Below are 17070 nucleotides of genomic sequence, written 5' to 3'. Positions count from 1 at the left end.
GATGCATTTCTCTCACTTTTTCCTGCTGATACTTTGTAATGTTGCAATGTAGGCAGCTCTTCAATGTTTTACAATGACACAGTAATCTTTACTCCTATTTGAGTATTTTTCACATTTGAGCATTATCACATTTTGTAACTCTAACCTTTGCTAATCCCACTTTATCTTATCACTCAGGCTAGTTTGAATTGTCTCAGGGCATGGAAATTTCCAGATAATTTGATTCAAGTTTTAACCTGTTATTTTTTTGTGTGTGATTTTTGGGGGCAATAAGTGGGGCAAGAATTGAATATATGGTTGGAGGTGCACAAGGCACCTACCTATCGTGGAGGAGGTAGTATACCTTGATGGGCTTTTGCTTGCCTTCTCTTTTTCAAATTGCATTCTTAATTTATTGCTTTTGCTTGATGTTTCTTTTATGAGGAGCAGCAATCAATATAAGAGATGTGCAGGAGGCTGCAGTCGGAAGGAAGGAATATAGTTCCCTGAAGGTCACAACTGGGGAAGAGCATGGGTGTGCAGGGTCTGAACGTGACATAAATTTTACAACTGAGACACATGCTGGGACCCTGAGCCGGTGTAGGCGACTCAAGGCAGGGATGATGGGCAAATGGGACAGTGCAAAATGAAAATCTCTTACTAGCTCTTCTTTCAGTTAGTCCTGACGAAGGGTCTTGGCCCGAAACGTCGACTGTACCTCTTCCTAGAGATGCTGCCTGGCCTGCTGCGTTCACCAGCAACTTTTGTGTGTGTTGCTTCAGTGCAAAATGAAATTGTGAGCAGCATAGTTTTGTATGATCTTTGATTTAGACAAGAGAGACAAAGGTTGTAATTTAGAGTTAAGTCACAAGGGTGGGTGAGGATACCTATGTTAGATTTGTTGAGGTCAATGGAAGCTAGAAACCTGACATTCAGGTCATATTCAGTGGGTCGATTGCCATGTATGTAGTTGGTCAAATTTAGATGGGGGTAGTCTATAACCTGATGGTCATGAACATTGAATTCTCCAGTTTGAGTTAACTTCCTAAGCACAAAATAATCTGCAGATGCTGGGGTCAAAGCAACACTCACAACACGCTGGAGGAACTCAGCAGGTCGGGCAGCATCTGTGGAAACTATCTTCCTCTCTGTCACTTTCTTCTTGCTGATCTGTCCAGGTCCTCGTACACACATGCAGCATGAGCACTCCCCAGCCCCCTGTTACTGTTTCTTTTCCCTCCTCCACTGACCCTATCACCAACACACTCCTGCTGGATGCCCTTCCTCTACTGTTGCCATCTGCCCTTCTGATCTCCTAATTTGGTTCCTTGCTGCTCCTTCCTTTCCTATCCGATTCCATCACCTGTGGCTCAGTATTTCCTCTGCCTGTCACCTCCTGGCCTCCAACAATCATAATCTTCTCTCCTCACCTGGAGGCACCTATCACTTCCCAGCTCTTACTCTCCCCCCCGCCTTTCTCCTCATCTCTTTTGACTAGATATATCCCCTCTACTCTTTCAGTCCAGGTGAAGGGTCTCTACCTGATATGTCAACTGTCGGTTTCCCTCCACCGATGCTGCCTGACTTGCAGAATTCCACAGGCACTTTGCTCTTTTGATTGAGACATGGTCCCTCTTCAGAAAATGAATTCTTGCAAAGGTTCTGTTTGGACCTATTCTCTTGTTTTTTTAAAAAAAAACAAGTTGGGAGTTGGTGAAGGCAAATCAGTCTCTCAGTCCTGCTCTACCATTCACCAAGAGTGTACCTGATTGGTTTATTATTTTCACATGTGCCAACATACAGTGAAAACTTGCCTTGCATAATGTTTATACGGATGAAATCATTACACAGTGCATTGAGCTAGAGGAAGGTAAAAATAATAACAATGCAAAATAAGTGTAAAAGTGACTGGAAAAAATGCCTTGCAAGTAAATGATGAGTGCAAGATCATGACAAGATAGAATGTGAGGCCATCTTATTCTCCAGGAGGTCCATTTAGAGTCTGATAACTGTGGGATGGAAACTGATCCATTCGTAGCCTCAATGGAACTTTCTCTTTCTCTTCTGGCAAGCTCTGTCTTGAATACAGTCATTGAGTCTGCCTCCACAGCTCTCTGGGATATAAAATTCCAGAATCATGGAGATCCATGAAAATTCCATGATCCTCCTAGAGAAGTTGTTTGTGCTGATCTTATATGAATGGCCCCTTGTTCTGAAACTGCACTCTCGTTCCAGATATCCTGATTGGGGAAAATATTCTCTCAGTACCAACTCTATCAGTCCCCCCCTTGGGGGGATTTATCACATGACAAATAAACTGTCTTATAATTGTCCTGAAGAAGAATCTCGGCCCGAAACATTGACTGTTTTTCCCTAGATGCTGCCTGACCTGCTGAGTTCCTCCAGTATGTTGTGTTCTTCTTCTTGTTCCCCACTGCATTGTCTTCTTGTGGCATTGCTCCGAGTTGCTAGCTCGGCCCACTCAACCCAGCACGGATGGAAAGCATGCAAGGAGCCGGCTGGAGTCAAATCCAGGACTACTCGCCTCAAAGTCCAGTGTCGATGCCACTGGCCAGCATCTTGTGTGTGTTGTCTTATCATTGCCCATAACGAATGTAGACACAACCTGCTCAATCCCTCTTCATCCCTGGGGCCAACTTGTTGCTATCTCTTCTGTATTATTTGTTCACTCTCATATTCTATCTTTTTCATTATAATATTCTTTCAGCCATGGTTTTCTTTTTTAAAATCTGTTATCTTCTGGCCTACCACTAATTTTTGTAAGATTGTATGCCTCTTCATTAACCTCATCTGCTTTTTCAATTCAGTTTTCATGGGAATGTTGCCTTGATTGGAGGGTTTATTATAAGGAGAGGCTGGAACCGTTTTCCCCGGAACAAAGGATTCAGAGGGGTGATCTTGCAGAGGTTTATAAAATTATGAGGGGCATGGATAGTGAGTTTTTTTTCTCCACGATAGGGGAATCTAAAACTAGATGACATAGATTTAAGGTGAAAGCAGAAAGATATGAAGGGAATCTGAGGCACAAGTTTTCAAACAGTGGGTGGTTGGTAAATGGAATGAGTTACTAGGGGACATGGCAGGGGCGGTACACACTTGGACAGGAACTTTGATGGGAAGAGAGATGAGCACTATGTATCTAAATTTTTCCTATATATGTAGTATTTTTATGTATTGCAGTGTATTGGTGTTATGAATCAAGAACAAAATCAAAGCTAATGTCAGTGCTAATAAACCTTATTCTGACTGAATTTTATAATTTAATGCTGCTCATAGACATTGCAGTAACAACAAGTACATTTTACTTTTTAACCACTTACTGCTTTAAAGATTGAGAGAAATGATTAAGTGTTTGCATGGCTAGGAGAGAAGTTTGGAAGTTTTCACTAAACAAGCAGAGGTTCAGAAAGTGCAATGGTTTCAGTACGAGGCAGATTCTTTATTTTTAAAGCAGCTGGGCTTGTTAACACACCGGATTAGTTACTGAACAAATATCAAAAGCAACAGAAACATGAATTTGTATGTCACAGGGCAACCAGGGAATGTAGACTCAGTTAATGAATTACGGGAATAAAAGCATAATGTGGTGGACTAATTGTGGTCTACCTATTAATTTATCACAAGATCCGCCTTGGGGAAGGTGAGGGGTTGTGTTGTGGCAAGTGGTTGCAAGGTTGCAATGAACTTTCTGGAAAGAAGTCTGCCCTTACTTGTTTTGATCTGCAATATGACACCAGAACCACTAGTGATCTTAACTGACATTTCAGATGGGCAGTAAGTACAGAGTAGTTGATGATGCCAACATCCCGTGATTGAATATAATTAATTCTAAACCCTCCCTCCCTCCCCCACCTCTTACAGCCAACTGTCCATTTTCCTGGATAAGAACAACAAGTGTTTCAGAGCAAATTTGTGAAAGGAAGCTAGAAAACCATAACACAGCAGAAAAAAAACTATTACTAATGTAAGCCACATTTCACCCCATGTTGATTTAGTTTAGGCTAATGCTTTTTAAAACTTCACTTTATTATGGTGAAGAGCTACTTGAATTAATAGTAGTTATATTTTACTCTTAGTTGAAGGTTTTAAAACGCAAAGTAGGGCTTGTGAATTTGTGTTTGGAGAATATCAGTCTATTTGTGCAACAGTGCAATGCCAGATGCCTCCTGAATGTCAAGGTATAGAAGATCATTGCAAAACTCTACGTGTGTTGGGAAAGTTTGGTGTGCTACATTTGCCTGATGTGCTTCTAAAAATGGAGTGACATTCAGATGCCGGTCTGCTTTCCTCATGGTGTCTATTTTTCTGTCCTGCCAACTAAGGCTGTAATTTAAGGGTTTTCACCTTTGTCCCAGTAAAATGAGTTTCAGGCACGACAAAACTAAATTCCCCCCCGCCCCCGCAGAAAACCAAACAGCCAGTAAAACGGGTTTTCCATTCACTATGTGTTACCTTGATCACTGGGAATAGGATATTGCAAAGCAGTGTCCTGGTGGTTTCTGAAGAGTTTATCAAATATCATTTATCAAATTTGTTGTCGCTATTACGGCTCTGCTTTATCCTCTTGTTGAAAGCCATACAGATTTCTGTACTGAGTTGATACATGGAATGTGCGGTTGCTTGTACACCTGCCTCAATTTCACCGTGTATTTCAGGAATCTGAAAAATAATTTCATTGCTAACTGGTTTTAGGTCTGGAAATACAATTAGATACAGTGAATTGCCGATCAGATTTGCTGGTGTTATCATCTATTACTAACACAGTAGTTAACCTGGAGCGTGACCTTAGGCAATGACAAATCTTGTGATCCGACTGCATGGAAGAAGGTAGTTGTACGAAGGTACACAGTGGTCAATTTGTGACTTTCGGATCCATTTTCAGCTTTTGAAAACTTGCTGCAGATTACATTTACAGGACACAGGTTAGTCTTCCCTGTACTATCTTTTTGATTGTCTCTAGTAATTTCTAGATTTTACTTTTGACATTGAGTCTGATGTAGACAAACCCATAAGTAACATCGGACTTTTTTCACGTGTACAGAGCTGATTATTTTTTGAATAGTAGTTTTTAAGTGTTTTAGAAATTGACAGCTACTGTGCAATGTTGTTAGGAAAGCTACTTTACAGCCTATTGTGCAGAAGGCAGTTAAAATTAATCCAGACACTGATGCAAAAACATCTGCTAAGTTGTGCCTTTGACTGATTGCAGCTAAGTTTAATTGAATATTCTTTGCATCCATTAGTCATGTTTCTTCTTGTATTGGAATTATTGACAAATCTCATGATCCGAATGCATGGAAAAAGGTAGTTGTACAAAGGTACAGAGTGGTCAATTTTTAAAGGCTGAACCTGGACATGGTCTCTTCTTGTTGATGCCATCAGCAAGAAGGTAAAGGACCCTCAGGACTCGCACCACCTGGTTCAGGAATAGTGAGTACCCCTCAACCATCAGGCTCTGGAACCAGTGGGGATAACTTCACCCAACTTTATTTGTCCCATCATAGAAATATTTCCACAACTTACTGACCCACTTTCAAGGAGTTCTTGATCTGATATTCTTGATGTTTAGTGCATATTTATTTATTATCATTTCTTTATTTGTGCACAGTGTATTTGCACAGTTTGTTGTCTTCTGCTGAATGCCCAAGTTGGTGCGGTCATTTATTGATTCTATCATAGTTATTATTCTGTTATGGATTTATTGATTATGCCCACAAGAAAATTAATCTCGGGGTTGTATATGGTGACAAACAATATATGAACTTTCATAATAAATTTACTTTGAAAGGTGATATACACAGCTCTTTTTGTTTGGAAAGATTTTTTTTTCCCTACCAAAATCTCTAGTGACTAAATTAGCATGATAATGCAATGTATGCATTTTCATGTGAATGATCGTGTGTTCACTGATGCCGCTGTCAAAAAACTTCAATTGTTTACTTGACTTTTGAAAGTTCAGATTAGTTTGCATTGGTAGTTGTATCAACAGTGCTAGATTCAGTTTAATTTCTGCACTAAAAGGGAAATCGTACCATTTGGGGGAAGAGATACATGGCCGCAATGGGTGATTTTTGTGTTGGCTTTACACCAGAAATTACAGAAAATGCTTATTCATTTTTTAAAGGCCATATATTATAGATAAGCACATGAATAGAGAAAGTTTTTTGGGGGTTCCCAACCTTTTTTATGCCATGAAGTTGTGCCATTAATTGAAGGGTCTGTGGACCTCAGGTTGGAAACATTGGATTAGAGAGTATTGGGACAAATGTGCTTGCTGGCAACATGGTAGGAATAGATATGTTGGGCTGAAAGGCCTGTTATTGGTATTCATTTATTATAGTCACATGTTTAAGATACAGTGAAAAGCTTGTCTTGCACGCTGTTCCTACAGATGAAATCATTACACAGTGCATTGAGGTAAAACAATATTGAATAAAGCATAAAAGCTACTGAGAAAGTGCAGTGCAACTGAGCAATAAAGTGGAAGATCAAAACAAGGTCAAACAACAGGAATTCTGCAGATGCTGGAAATTCAAGCAACACACATCAAAGTTGCTGGTGAACGCAGCAGGCCAGGCAGCATCTTTAGGAAGAGGTGCAGTCGATGTTTCAGGCCGAGACGTCAGGACGAAGGGTCTCGGCCTGAAACGTCGACTGCACCTCTTCTTAGAGATGCTGCCTGGCCTGCTGCGTTCACCAGCAACTTTGATGTGTGTTGATCAAAACAAGGTAGTTTGTGAGGCCAAGATTCTATCTTATCACACAAGAATGAAGATGGCTTCATTCAAATTTACTTGCCTTGTCATTGAAATGTTCCCACAATCTATGGACTCACTTTCAAGGGCTCTTCATCTCACATTCTCTATTTATTGGTTAATAATTCATTATTATCTGAAGAGAATGAATCTCACGATTGTATAAGGTGACATACATGTACTTAGATACTAAATATACTTTGAAAGTTCATTCAACAGACTGATAACAGCTGGATAGAAGCTGTCCTTAAGCCTGGTGGTATATCTTCTGCCCGATTGGTGAGGGATGAAGAGAACTTGTTTGAGGTTGGGTGGGTCTTGATTATACTGGCTGTTTTACTGAGGCAGCAAGAAGTATAGACAGAGTCCATGAAGAGGAGGCAGTTTCTTGCGGTCACTTGCAGAGCAGTTGCCATAACAAGCCCTTGAGCATTCAAATAGAATTCTTTCCCTGGTGTCACAACAGCAGTTGGTAAGAGTCAATGGGGACATGCTAAATTTCTTTAGTTTTCTGAGGCGTTAGAGGCATTGATGAATTTTCTTGGCTGTGGCATCAATGTAGTTGGATCAAGATACTGTTGGTGATGTGTCTCAGGATATCTCGGGACTTGAAGCACTCAATCCTCTCAACCTCAACACTGTTGACGAAGACAAGAATATGTGCACCACTCCCCCCCACCCCACCCCACCCCACCCCCAAAGTCAATGACCAGCTTTTTTTGTTGATCATGAGGGAAAGGTTGTCATGACGACATGTCACCAAATTCTCTATCTCCTTCCTGTATTTTGACTCATTGTTCTTTGAGAAATACCTCACTGTGGTAGCATCATCTGCAGACCTACAGATGGAGATTGAACAGAACCTAGCCACACAGGCATTGAAGTAGGGGGCTGAGGGCACTGGTTTTTGGAGCACTAATGTTTAGAATAATTGTGGTAGAGGTGTTGTTGCCTTATGTTCTGGGTTAAGAAGGACTCTAGGTATGAGGGAGGATGAGAATGTAACAGCTTACATTGCATAAAAGGGCAGCATGGTGGCGTAGCGGCTGGTGTAACACTTTACAGTGCCGGTAATCAGGGTTCAGTTCCCACCTCTGTCTGTACGGAGGTTGGAGGTTTTCCTTGTGACTGTGTGGATTTCCTCCAGGTGTTCCAATTTATAGCCACATTCCAAAGGCGTATGGATTATTAAGTTGCGGGCATGCCATGTTGGTCCCAGAAGCATGGTGACACTTGTGGGTTGCCCCCAGCACATCTTCAGACAGGCGATGCATTTCACAGTATGTTTCAATGCATGTGTGACAAATGAAGCTAATCCTGCTGTGTATCTTCATGCAGCAGCTCCACCATGTAGCTGCTGCACGATATTAATGTAACATACTTCATTGTCAAAAAGAGTGATCATAGCTTCGCCAACACGAGAAAATGTGCAGATACTCGAAATCTAAGAAACACACACAAAGTGCTGGAGGAACTCAGCAGGCCAGGCAACATCTGAGGAAAAGAGTTGAACAGTCGTTGTTCTGGGCTGAGACCTCTCATCGGTCAATTATTTAATCTTTTCCATAGGTGCTTCCTGGCCTGCTGAGTTCCTCCAGCATTTTCTGTGTGTTGCAGTGATCCTAGCTTGATGAGTGTCAATGCTCAATACTCAAAGGACTTCTGCAAATTAATTACTTTGAGTGGCTTTGAATGCAAGAAATGTAAATCAGTTTGGACAGTAATGTTTCACCATCTTTGTTTCTAGTTAAATGTCCTTCTACAACTGGTGTTGAATAAAGTCTCAGTATCACATCATTATATTCCAGGTTATTTCCTGATTACTTGAGCATTTAGATGAGAAAATTTGGGAGATTTAAAATTGTGGAAACCATTACATAATCACATGCCATCTTAAAAATATATGACAACAAGTTCATCCAGCCAGTAGTTGATATTACTGCAAAACTGATAAAAGGATTTGAATATGTATTTGTCTACTATAAATGTTTGTGGGAAAGTGAACATGCAGCATGACTTCTGAAGTGATCAGGGCATGATTTTGAAGGTAGCTTAAGTTCTTCTGATTCATATATGAATCTATTTACTCTAACTTGTATTAATCTGGAACAGCTTGATGCAGGTAATGTAACACACATCAAAGTTGCTGGTGAACGCAGCAGGCCAGGCAGCATCTCTAGGAAGAGGTACAGTCGATGTTTTGGGCCGAGACCCTTCGTCAGTTCGTCAGGAAGTCAGCGAATGTGTTTAAAGTTCACTTTGAATTCCTTTAGGTATATGATCCTAAAGGGTTGATTGCATTTCTTCCTCCATCCAGTAGATGTGTACTTATGTCCGCTCTCTTTGCAGGCTACAGAAGTGAAGAGCCCACTGCAACAATGCAAAAAGAGGAGCTGTGGACACACCTTCGTATTCCGGAATTGGGGGAAGTCCAGCAATTCCTGCGCTCTCTTCCATCATCCACTGTAATAGGGATTGGTACTATTGCAGCTCTTGCAATATACTGGTATGCTACGAGACCCAAAGCACAGTTACCACCATGCGACCTATCAATGCAGTCTGTGGAAATTGAGGTAAGGTTTGAAATTACTGATGAATTTAAGAGTATTGTGAATATTAACATTTATTAAAGTAATCTGTGCAGGTTGATTAACTGTGATTCTTTTTGTCAGGGTGAGTTGCATACAGACAAAAATAGAGTAAAATCCTGCTTATGCTGGAAATCTCAGTTAAAAGCAGGAAATGCTAGGAACACTCGTAAGGTCAGTCCCAATCAAAACACATTAACCTGAAATTATTAGTTTCTTAGTGGGCAATGTCTGACCTGGTGAGAATTTTTTGATATAACCTGCATTTTGTGCTTCTAAATTGCAACACTATGGAGTTGGAGAATTGCAATAATTAGACCATAAGACATAAGACCATAAGACAAAGGAGCAGAAGTCGGCCATTCGGCCCATCGAGTCTGCTCCACCATTTTATCGTGAGCTGATCCATTCTCCCATTTAGTCCCACTCCCCTGCCTTCTCACCATAACCTTTGATGCCCTGGCTACTCAGATACCTATCAATCCCTGCCTTAAATACACCCAATGACTTGGCCTCCACTGCCACCCGTGGCAACAAATTCCATAGATTCACCACCCTCTGGCTAAAAAAATTTCTTCGCATTTCTGTTCTGAATGGGCGCCTTTCAATCCTTACTTTAAGAAGGACTGCGATTGCAAAATAACCTTGATTTCTACTGCTTTAAATCCAGTTGATAGAATTCATCAAAGAGATAATTAAGAACAGCAGTCCCCTTCTGGGTTCCATGATCCCCTTGGTTAATGGCAGGTATCCATGGCATAAAAGAGGGTTGGGAACCTCTGATTCAGAAGGATTTGCAAACGTTTGTACTTACTTCAGTCATGGTCTTTAGTGGGTAGAGAGGTATTCTATTGTCCACACTGTAAGCTACCTTCATTCACATGTCAAAAAGCAGCTATTTGCCTTAATTGGTCAGTATTAAATTTATTTTACATGTGATCCTACTTGTGTATCTCTGCCATTTCTAGATTTCCTCTTCATCTGTCAACTGAGCATTCTCTTATTTGCACCTGTGCCAAATCACCCGAGCTAGTATTGGTTCCATTTCCTGACCCTATATTACATAAAGGCATTCTCCTGAGTTCCCGTTAGTCATTTTCTTATTGTGCAACTTGTCCTACAATACTTGCATTAATAGTTCAAATATCTGTGGTATTCCAATACAATTCTTGAATTAATTGTAAAATGTCTGATATTAGAAGAGAAACTTGGAATACTTAGATGAGCTGATGTGACTAACAGTTCAGCTTGGGTAGGAGTTGAAAACATTAAATTAAACAGGCATCATGGCAGAGCAGCGGCTAGCACGACACTATTACAGTTCTGGGCGTCGGAGTTCAATCCTGACATCACCTATAAGGAGTTTATGTTCCTTCCCCTGGTATGTGTGGATTTCCTCTGAGTGCTCTGCTTTTAAAAATAGGAAATACATCAATTTTCGATACTACAGAATTTTACTGCAAGCGTTGCTAAATGAACTTACAAGATTCATGCATGTGAATGTGATAGAGTTCTTTAGATGTGCCTGGGGGGGGCGTCACGTGATGACGTGGGATTGAGACGTGTAAATCCAGCTCTCCCGCAACAAATCAGTAAAGTACCGTTTAAACAAAACAAAGTTAGTAAATATTTTCTGAAAACTATTTATAAACTTGGTAGATGTGCCTGAATCAACAAACCTCGAACAACACTTGAAAAGTTAATAATAAGTACAAGTACAAAGGGCACTGCAGATACACATCTAATAACACCTTCCAAACACATAGCCCAGAATTACAATGGGAATTGGGGATTCGCCTTTAAATCACACACCATATACAGTGGATTCCGGTTAATTGGTCCATTGACTAATTGGGACAATTCTTAAAGAACAAAAACTGAGAACGTAGTGCCTCAAATTAACGAAGGGAATCTGATCTATGCCTCGTTATTGGGACAGTCGTTTGTTGCTGAACGTGCCGGTTGTGTAACCTTGTATGGCCATTAGACACTGCACTGTGCTTGGAACAAACAATTTTTAAATATTGGCGTGTGTTTTTTTTTTGTTCAAAGACCAGTGACCTTTGTCATTGATAGTTGGCAAGAAATGAGTGGTAAAACCATTTAGAATTATTTTGCTCACTGCGGTTTCAAGCATTCAGGATTGGAGATGCCAGAAATGGCTGGGAGTGAAAATGAAACAATTTCACTACTTCGTCAAGTTAAGAGCTATGAAGAATTTGAACATATCGATAATCATCTTAAATGCTACAATGAAAATAACAATTTGGAGGATGCAATCATCAAAGGCATTGTTTGAAGGCAGTCCATTAGCTGCACTAGGTGTCTGCACCAATTTTGTTCATTTGTCAATCAGAAAAACATGTCTGCATGTTGGTTGGTTGTCTTTTGTATCCAACAATGACAGTGAAACCTGTGAGAGAGAGTTTTTAAAGTGGGAAAGCGATTGCACTGAAATAGTTCCACTCTCTTGATCTCGGAAGTCCAGTTCCAGTGGTACAAACAGTCATCACAATTTGAGGATTTCCATGATTACAGTGGTTAACCATGACTTTTTCTGTGCCTTATCATGCTTTCACTCTCCATGAGGCATTGCAGAACCGCTGCCTTGGCTGTTGGATCTCACTGGTGATCTTATGTGCTCAATCTGCGGGACCTGGCTTCATGTACTAGGACATGTCCCTATCTCACCAGTGTGTGATGTCTGCCGGCCAACCTCCTTTGGTTTAGCCTGCCTATTGAAGTGGTGTGGCCAATGTTGCATACAGCCAGCAACTTGGAGCCGCAGGTGAGAGCTGAGTGTCCGATGGGGACCAAAGGTGAATGACCTGTCCCTGAATGGAGATGAAAAGCCCCTTAACCAGAGGTGCTACCCCTCCCTGGAGACCCCATATATGGCAGCATACAATGAATTTCTCCATCAATAACTCATACACAGTTTTGTACAACTGTAGTAGCATTTCTGGTCTTCTAACTTGTCCTGTATTTCTGTTAAATATATAATTTGTTACTTGTCTTTTTAGTAGTTTAACAATTTCCATGAAACTTTGACTAATTGGGGCAGCTCCTTATTTGCACCAAAGTGTACTGGTCCCAATTAACCTGAATCCACTGTATTTTGGTTTTTATTATTGGCATCATCAAAATCTTGGAACTTCCAGTCTGAGAATGGTATGAGAATACCATTATCCGAAGAACAGCAACTGTTCAAGAAGAGCAACTCACTGCTACCTTTTTGAGGGCAATTGCAAACGGGCAAAATCAAAGCTACCATTGCAGCAATATAGATCCCTAAAAGTTACAGTACCAGTTGATAGGTTGGTTAGAAAGGCACAGATGCCACCTTCTCTGCTTCGATAATAGTTAAAGATCTGACTAGCATGTAAAGTTAAACTAATCCTTAATGGGCTAATTACTTAACACACATTTCCAACCTGCAATTCAGTTCTCACATTGAATACAAACATAACCTGAAAGAGAAATAACTGCAAATTTAAGATTCAAACGGCTTGGGGTGAAATTCAGCCAGTTGGTAATGGGATATTGTGTATATAATACCAATGAGAATGCCTTTTGGGTTAGTCCTTCAACTTCACTATAGATTGCTGTTGTTCTGGGAATTAAGTTCAGTTAGTTAATAAATCTCTAGATTGAATTCCAGCCTTTGTTTTCTCTTTCTTTCCTGTTCTCCTATTATCTCACCCCATTAAACTTTATCGGATTCTCATATTTTACTTTCTTTTTCCTTTTTCAGCCCCTTTTAAGTCTTTGCTGTCTCAGATGAATCCCACCCAACTATTTCTCTATGATCTATTCTTGCAGACTCATGAACTCCCTCTGATTTTCCACCTGGCTATTGTAAATTACCCCGACCACAAACCTACCTATGGTAACTGTAGTTTACAATAGCCCATTAATCATGTCGTTAGGGTGTGGGAAGGAAAGCAGAGCACATGGGGTGAAATCCTGTCGGTCACAAAGAGACTCCACGCAAAGTGCACCCAAGGTCAGGATCAAACCTGGGCTTTTGTTGCTTTGATGCAGCGGAAGTACCTGCTGTGCCATGATGCTGCTCACTGCTTGTATGGAACCTTCAAATTAACTGATGCAAGTTACACATCAGGCTTCGTCAATAAAGTAAAGTTAACCCAAACAGTTCGCTGGCCAAGATGGAGCAGTAGCTTCTTCGTACAAGTTAATCCGTAACTCAGTGAACGCTGTTGGTTGTAGCACACTTTGTATTGACATTTGACATACTGAGGTTATTGGGAGCAGAGAATGCCCTGTTTCTGAAGTGCATTTATGAAAAACCTTTCAATTGTGTCCACTTGCTCTGTAAACTTGAGTAGTTACCCTGGCAATAGCTTCAAAATTAGCATTTGCTTTAAAAAGAAGATAGATAGTGATGTGATGGATGAAAGGTTAGAGAGTCAGAAAGTATCACTGCACAGAAACATGCCCTTTGGCCCATCTAGTCCGTGCTGACTTGTTTTTCTACTTTGTACCATTGAGTTGCACCTGGACCATAGCCCTCCAATCTCCTCCCATCCAAACTTCTCTTAAATATTGCAATCAAGCCCGCGACCGTCACTTCTACGAGCAATCTTGTTTCACATTTGCACCACCTTCTGAGTGAAGAAGTTCCCCCCTCAGCCTCCTATTAACTATTTTACCTTTTGCCTATGACCCCTACTTCTGCTTGTATTAGCCCAAACTATACTCCTCATAATTTTGTATACCACTATCACATATTCCTTCATCCTCCTTTGCTCCAGTCTTAATTTATTCAGCCTTTCTCTGTTACTCAAGTCATCAAGTCTTGATTTAGGATATCAGTGTGTGAATTAGAATGCTCCTTGGGCAATGAATGAGCAGATTGTGATGTGAGCTATGACAGGATGTACTCCTGAACCTTCCTGCTCCAGATTCGTATTGATGTAAACTTGCTTTGCTGATGACAGTCTACAGTGGACTTCTGTTCAAAGAAACTCATTTGCCTGCGGGAACAGTATTTTTTCTTAAACAGTTGTTTATATCATTGAATCCCATGCGTTTTTGAATGAACTGAGGTCAGGGTATGTAAGGCTATAATTATACTTGTATCAATTTTGTGAACAGTTCATCATTATCAACAAGCATCTGTTTTCTGCCTGTTGTATTAGAGGCTTTGATGGTTGGTTAGCACTTGAAAGCTGAAAAATATCACCATCAAATATATAATCCAAAGTTTATTTCATTCCCTAAGAGTATGAGTTGTGGGAGTAATGTGTAAGGTTAATGGCCAATGTATTTAGTGGCTAAAATAATGTCAGTTTGATCAGTTGAAATGTTGTCAGACAGCAAATATTAATGAGGTACTTATAAAACACAAGGAAGTTTGCGGATGCTGGAAATTCAAAGCACCACACACAAAATGCTGGAGGAACTCAGCAGGTCAGCCATCACCTATGGAAATGAATAAACATTTGACATTTTGGGCTGAGACCCTTCTTCAGGACTGAAGAGGAAGGGAGAAAAATGCCAGAATATAAAGATGCGGTGGGGGGGGGGGTGGTTGGAGGGAGGGGAACGTGAAGTGATGTTTATGGAAAAAGTCAATTGCTGGATAAGAAGGAATCTGATAGGAGAAAAGAGTGGACCAGAGGAGGAGGGGATCCAGGGTTATGTATAAGCAGGTGAGAAGAGATGAAAGGTGAGGAATAGAGGAAGTGTGGGGGGGGGGGGGGTGGAGATCATAAGACATAGGAGCAGAATTTGGCCATCTGGCCCATCGAGTCTGCTCTACCATTCCATCATGGCTGATTCTTTTTTTTCCCTTTTCCTCCTGACCCCAGTTCCTGGCCTTCTCCCTGTAAGCTTTGATGCCATGTCCAATCAAGAGCCTATCAATCTCTGCCTTAAATACACCCAATGACCTGGCCTCCACAGCTGCATGTGGCAACAAATTTTGCTGACATTCCTTCCAGCAGCTCCTTCCAATTTACCTTGGCCAACTCCTTTCTCGTGCCACTGTAAATTCCCTTATTCCACTGAAGTACTGCTACATCAGACTTTACTTTCTCCCTATCAAATTTCAAGTTGAACACAATCATATTGTGATCACTGGTTCCTAAGGGTTCTTTTACCTTAAGCTCCCTAATCACCTCCAGTTCATAACATAACATGCAATCCAGTATGGCTGATCCCCTAGTAGGCTCAATGACAAACTGTTCTAAAAAGCCATTTCTTAGGCTTTCAACAAACTCTCTTGCGATCCATTACCAACCTGATTTTCCCAATCGACCTGCATGTTAAAATCTCCCATGACGACCATAACATTGCCCTTTTGACTCGACTTTTGTATTTCCTGTTATAATCTGTGGTCCACCTGCCAGTCACTGTTGGGAGACCTGTATATAGCTACCATCAATGTCCTTTTACCCTTGCAGTTTCTTAACTCAACCCACAAGGATCCAACATCTTCTGATCTTATGTTACATCTTTCTACTGATTTAATGCCATTCTTTAGCAGTAGAGCCACACCATCCCCTCTGCCTACCTTCCAATCCCTCCAACATTCAGCTCCCAACTACAACCATCCTTCAACCACAATTCAGTGATGGCTACAACATCATACCTGGCAATCTGTAATAGTGCAACAAGATCATCCACCTTATTTCTTATACTGCGCTCATTTAGATACAACACCTTGAGTACTGTATTTCCTATCCTTTCTGATTTTGCATCCCGAAGAGGGGGAAAATAGTTCGATTTGAGTACTTCCTCTGACTTGAATGTGCTCAATGTGTTAATCCATAATTAAAGGCTGAAACATAAACCTAATTTGAAAACCGAATTTGTAACTTTGTAGGGGCTGCACTGAGTCTTGTAATTGCTTGTATGACTTGAATCATTTCAGACTGGTGAACGTGCTCGGAGAAGTACGCTGCTTAAGGAAGGTGATGATCTGATAAGTTGCTACTATCAAGATGTAAGAACACTATATGATGTGTTAAAAAGGGGTTTGATTGTATCAAGTAAGTATTGGGTAATGTGCAGATCCTTTTAAATGTTGGTTAAAAATGGAAGCTCGTGTTTGGTGCAGAAAATTCAGATTATCAATGATCACATTTACAGTTGGTGGTATGGCATCCAAGTTAACCCTTTCTACCAATCAGATAACAAAACTCCTTGGACAACCAACTGCATCTTCAAGTAGCTGGCAACCAGATGATTCCAGTGGTTGGAGAGTTTAAGGCCAGAGGGCAGAGCCTCAGAATACAAGGGCATTCCTCTGGAACAGGGATGAGGAAGAGGATTTTGTTTTAGCCAAAGGGTGGTGAATATGTGGAATTCATTACCATAGATGGCTATAGAGGCCAAGTCATTGAGTGTATTTAAAGACAAACGGGAAAATCTGCCAATGCTGGAAATCCAAGCAACACACACAAAATGCTGGAGGAACTCAGTAGGCCAGCCAGCTTCAATGGAAAAGAGTTCAGTTGACGTTTCGGCCTTTGGCAGGACTGTCTCGGCCCAAAACGTCGACTGTACTCTTTTCCAGAGATGCTGGCTGGCCTGCTGAATTCCTCCAGCATTTAGTGTGTGTTGTTGGGTGTATTTAAAGTGGAGGTTGATAGGTTCTTGATTACCAAGGGTGTCAAAGGTTATGAGGAGAAGGGGATTTAGAGGGATAATAAATCAGTTATGGTAATTTTAGCTGAGCACTGGGTATGTTGTGTTCACCT

The 17070-nt window shown here is 40.9% G+C and overlaps 1 protein-coding gene across 6 annotated transcripts in view; it reads left to right on the top strand.

The window, feature by feature from the left end:
• The window catches only part of LOC140197585 (long-chain-fatty-acid--CoA ligase 1-like), a 171576-nt gene that overhangs the window by 97088 nt on the left and 57418 nt on the right, over positions 1–17070 (top strand). For 5 of the 6 annotated variants that reach the window (XM_072257746.1, XM_072257742.1, XM_072257744.1 and 2 more), the window contains exons 2-3: positions 9105–9328; positions 16242–16359. In XM_072257746.1, coding sequence (XP_072113847.1) covers positions 9134–9328; positions 16242–16359 — 313 coding nt within the window. In that variant the 5' untranslated portion in view covers positions 9105–9133. Of the gene's footprint in view, positions 1–4482; positions 4923–9104; positions 9329–16241; positions 16360–17070 lie in introns of those variants that run through there. The other variant, XM_072257745.1, reaches the window with a different exon arrangement.

The sequence above is a fragment of the Mobula birostris genome, chromosome 5, assembly GCF_030028105.1.
Source record: "Mobula birostris isolate sMobBir1 chromosome 5, sMobBir1.hap1, whole genome shotgun sequence".
In the NCBI taxonomy this organism is placed as follows: Eukaryota; Metazoa; Chordata; class Chondrichthyes; order Myliobatiformes; family Myliobatidae; genus Mobula; species Mobula birostris.
This window is presented reverse-complemented; position numbering and strand designations above follow the sequence as displayed.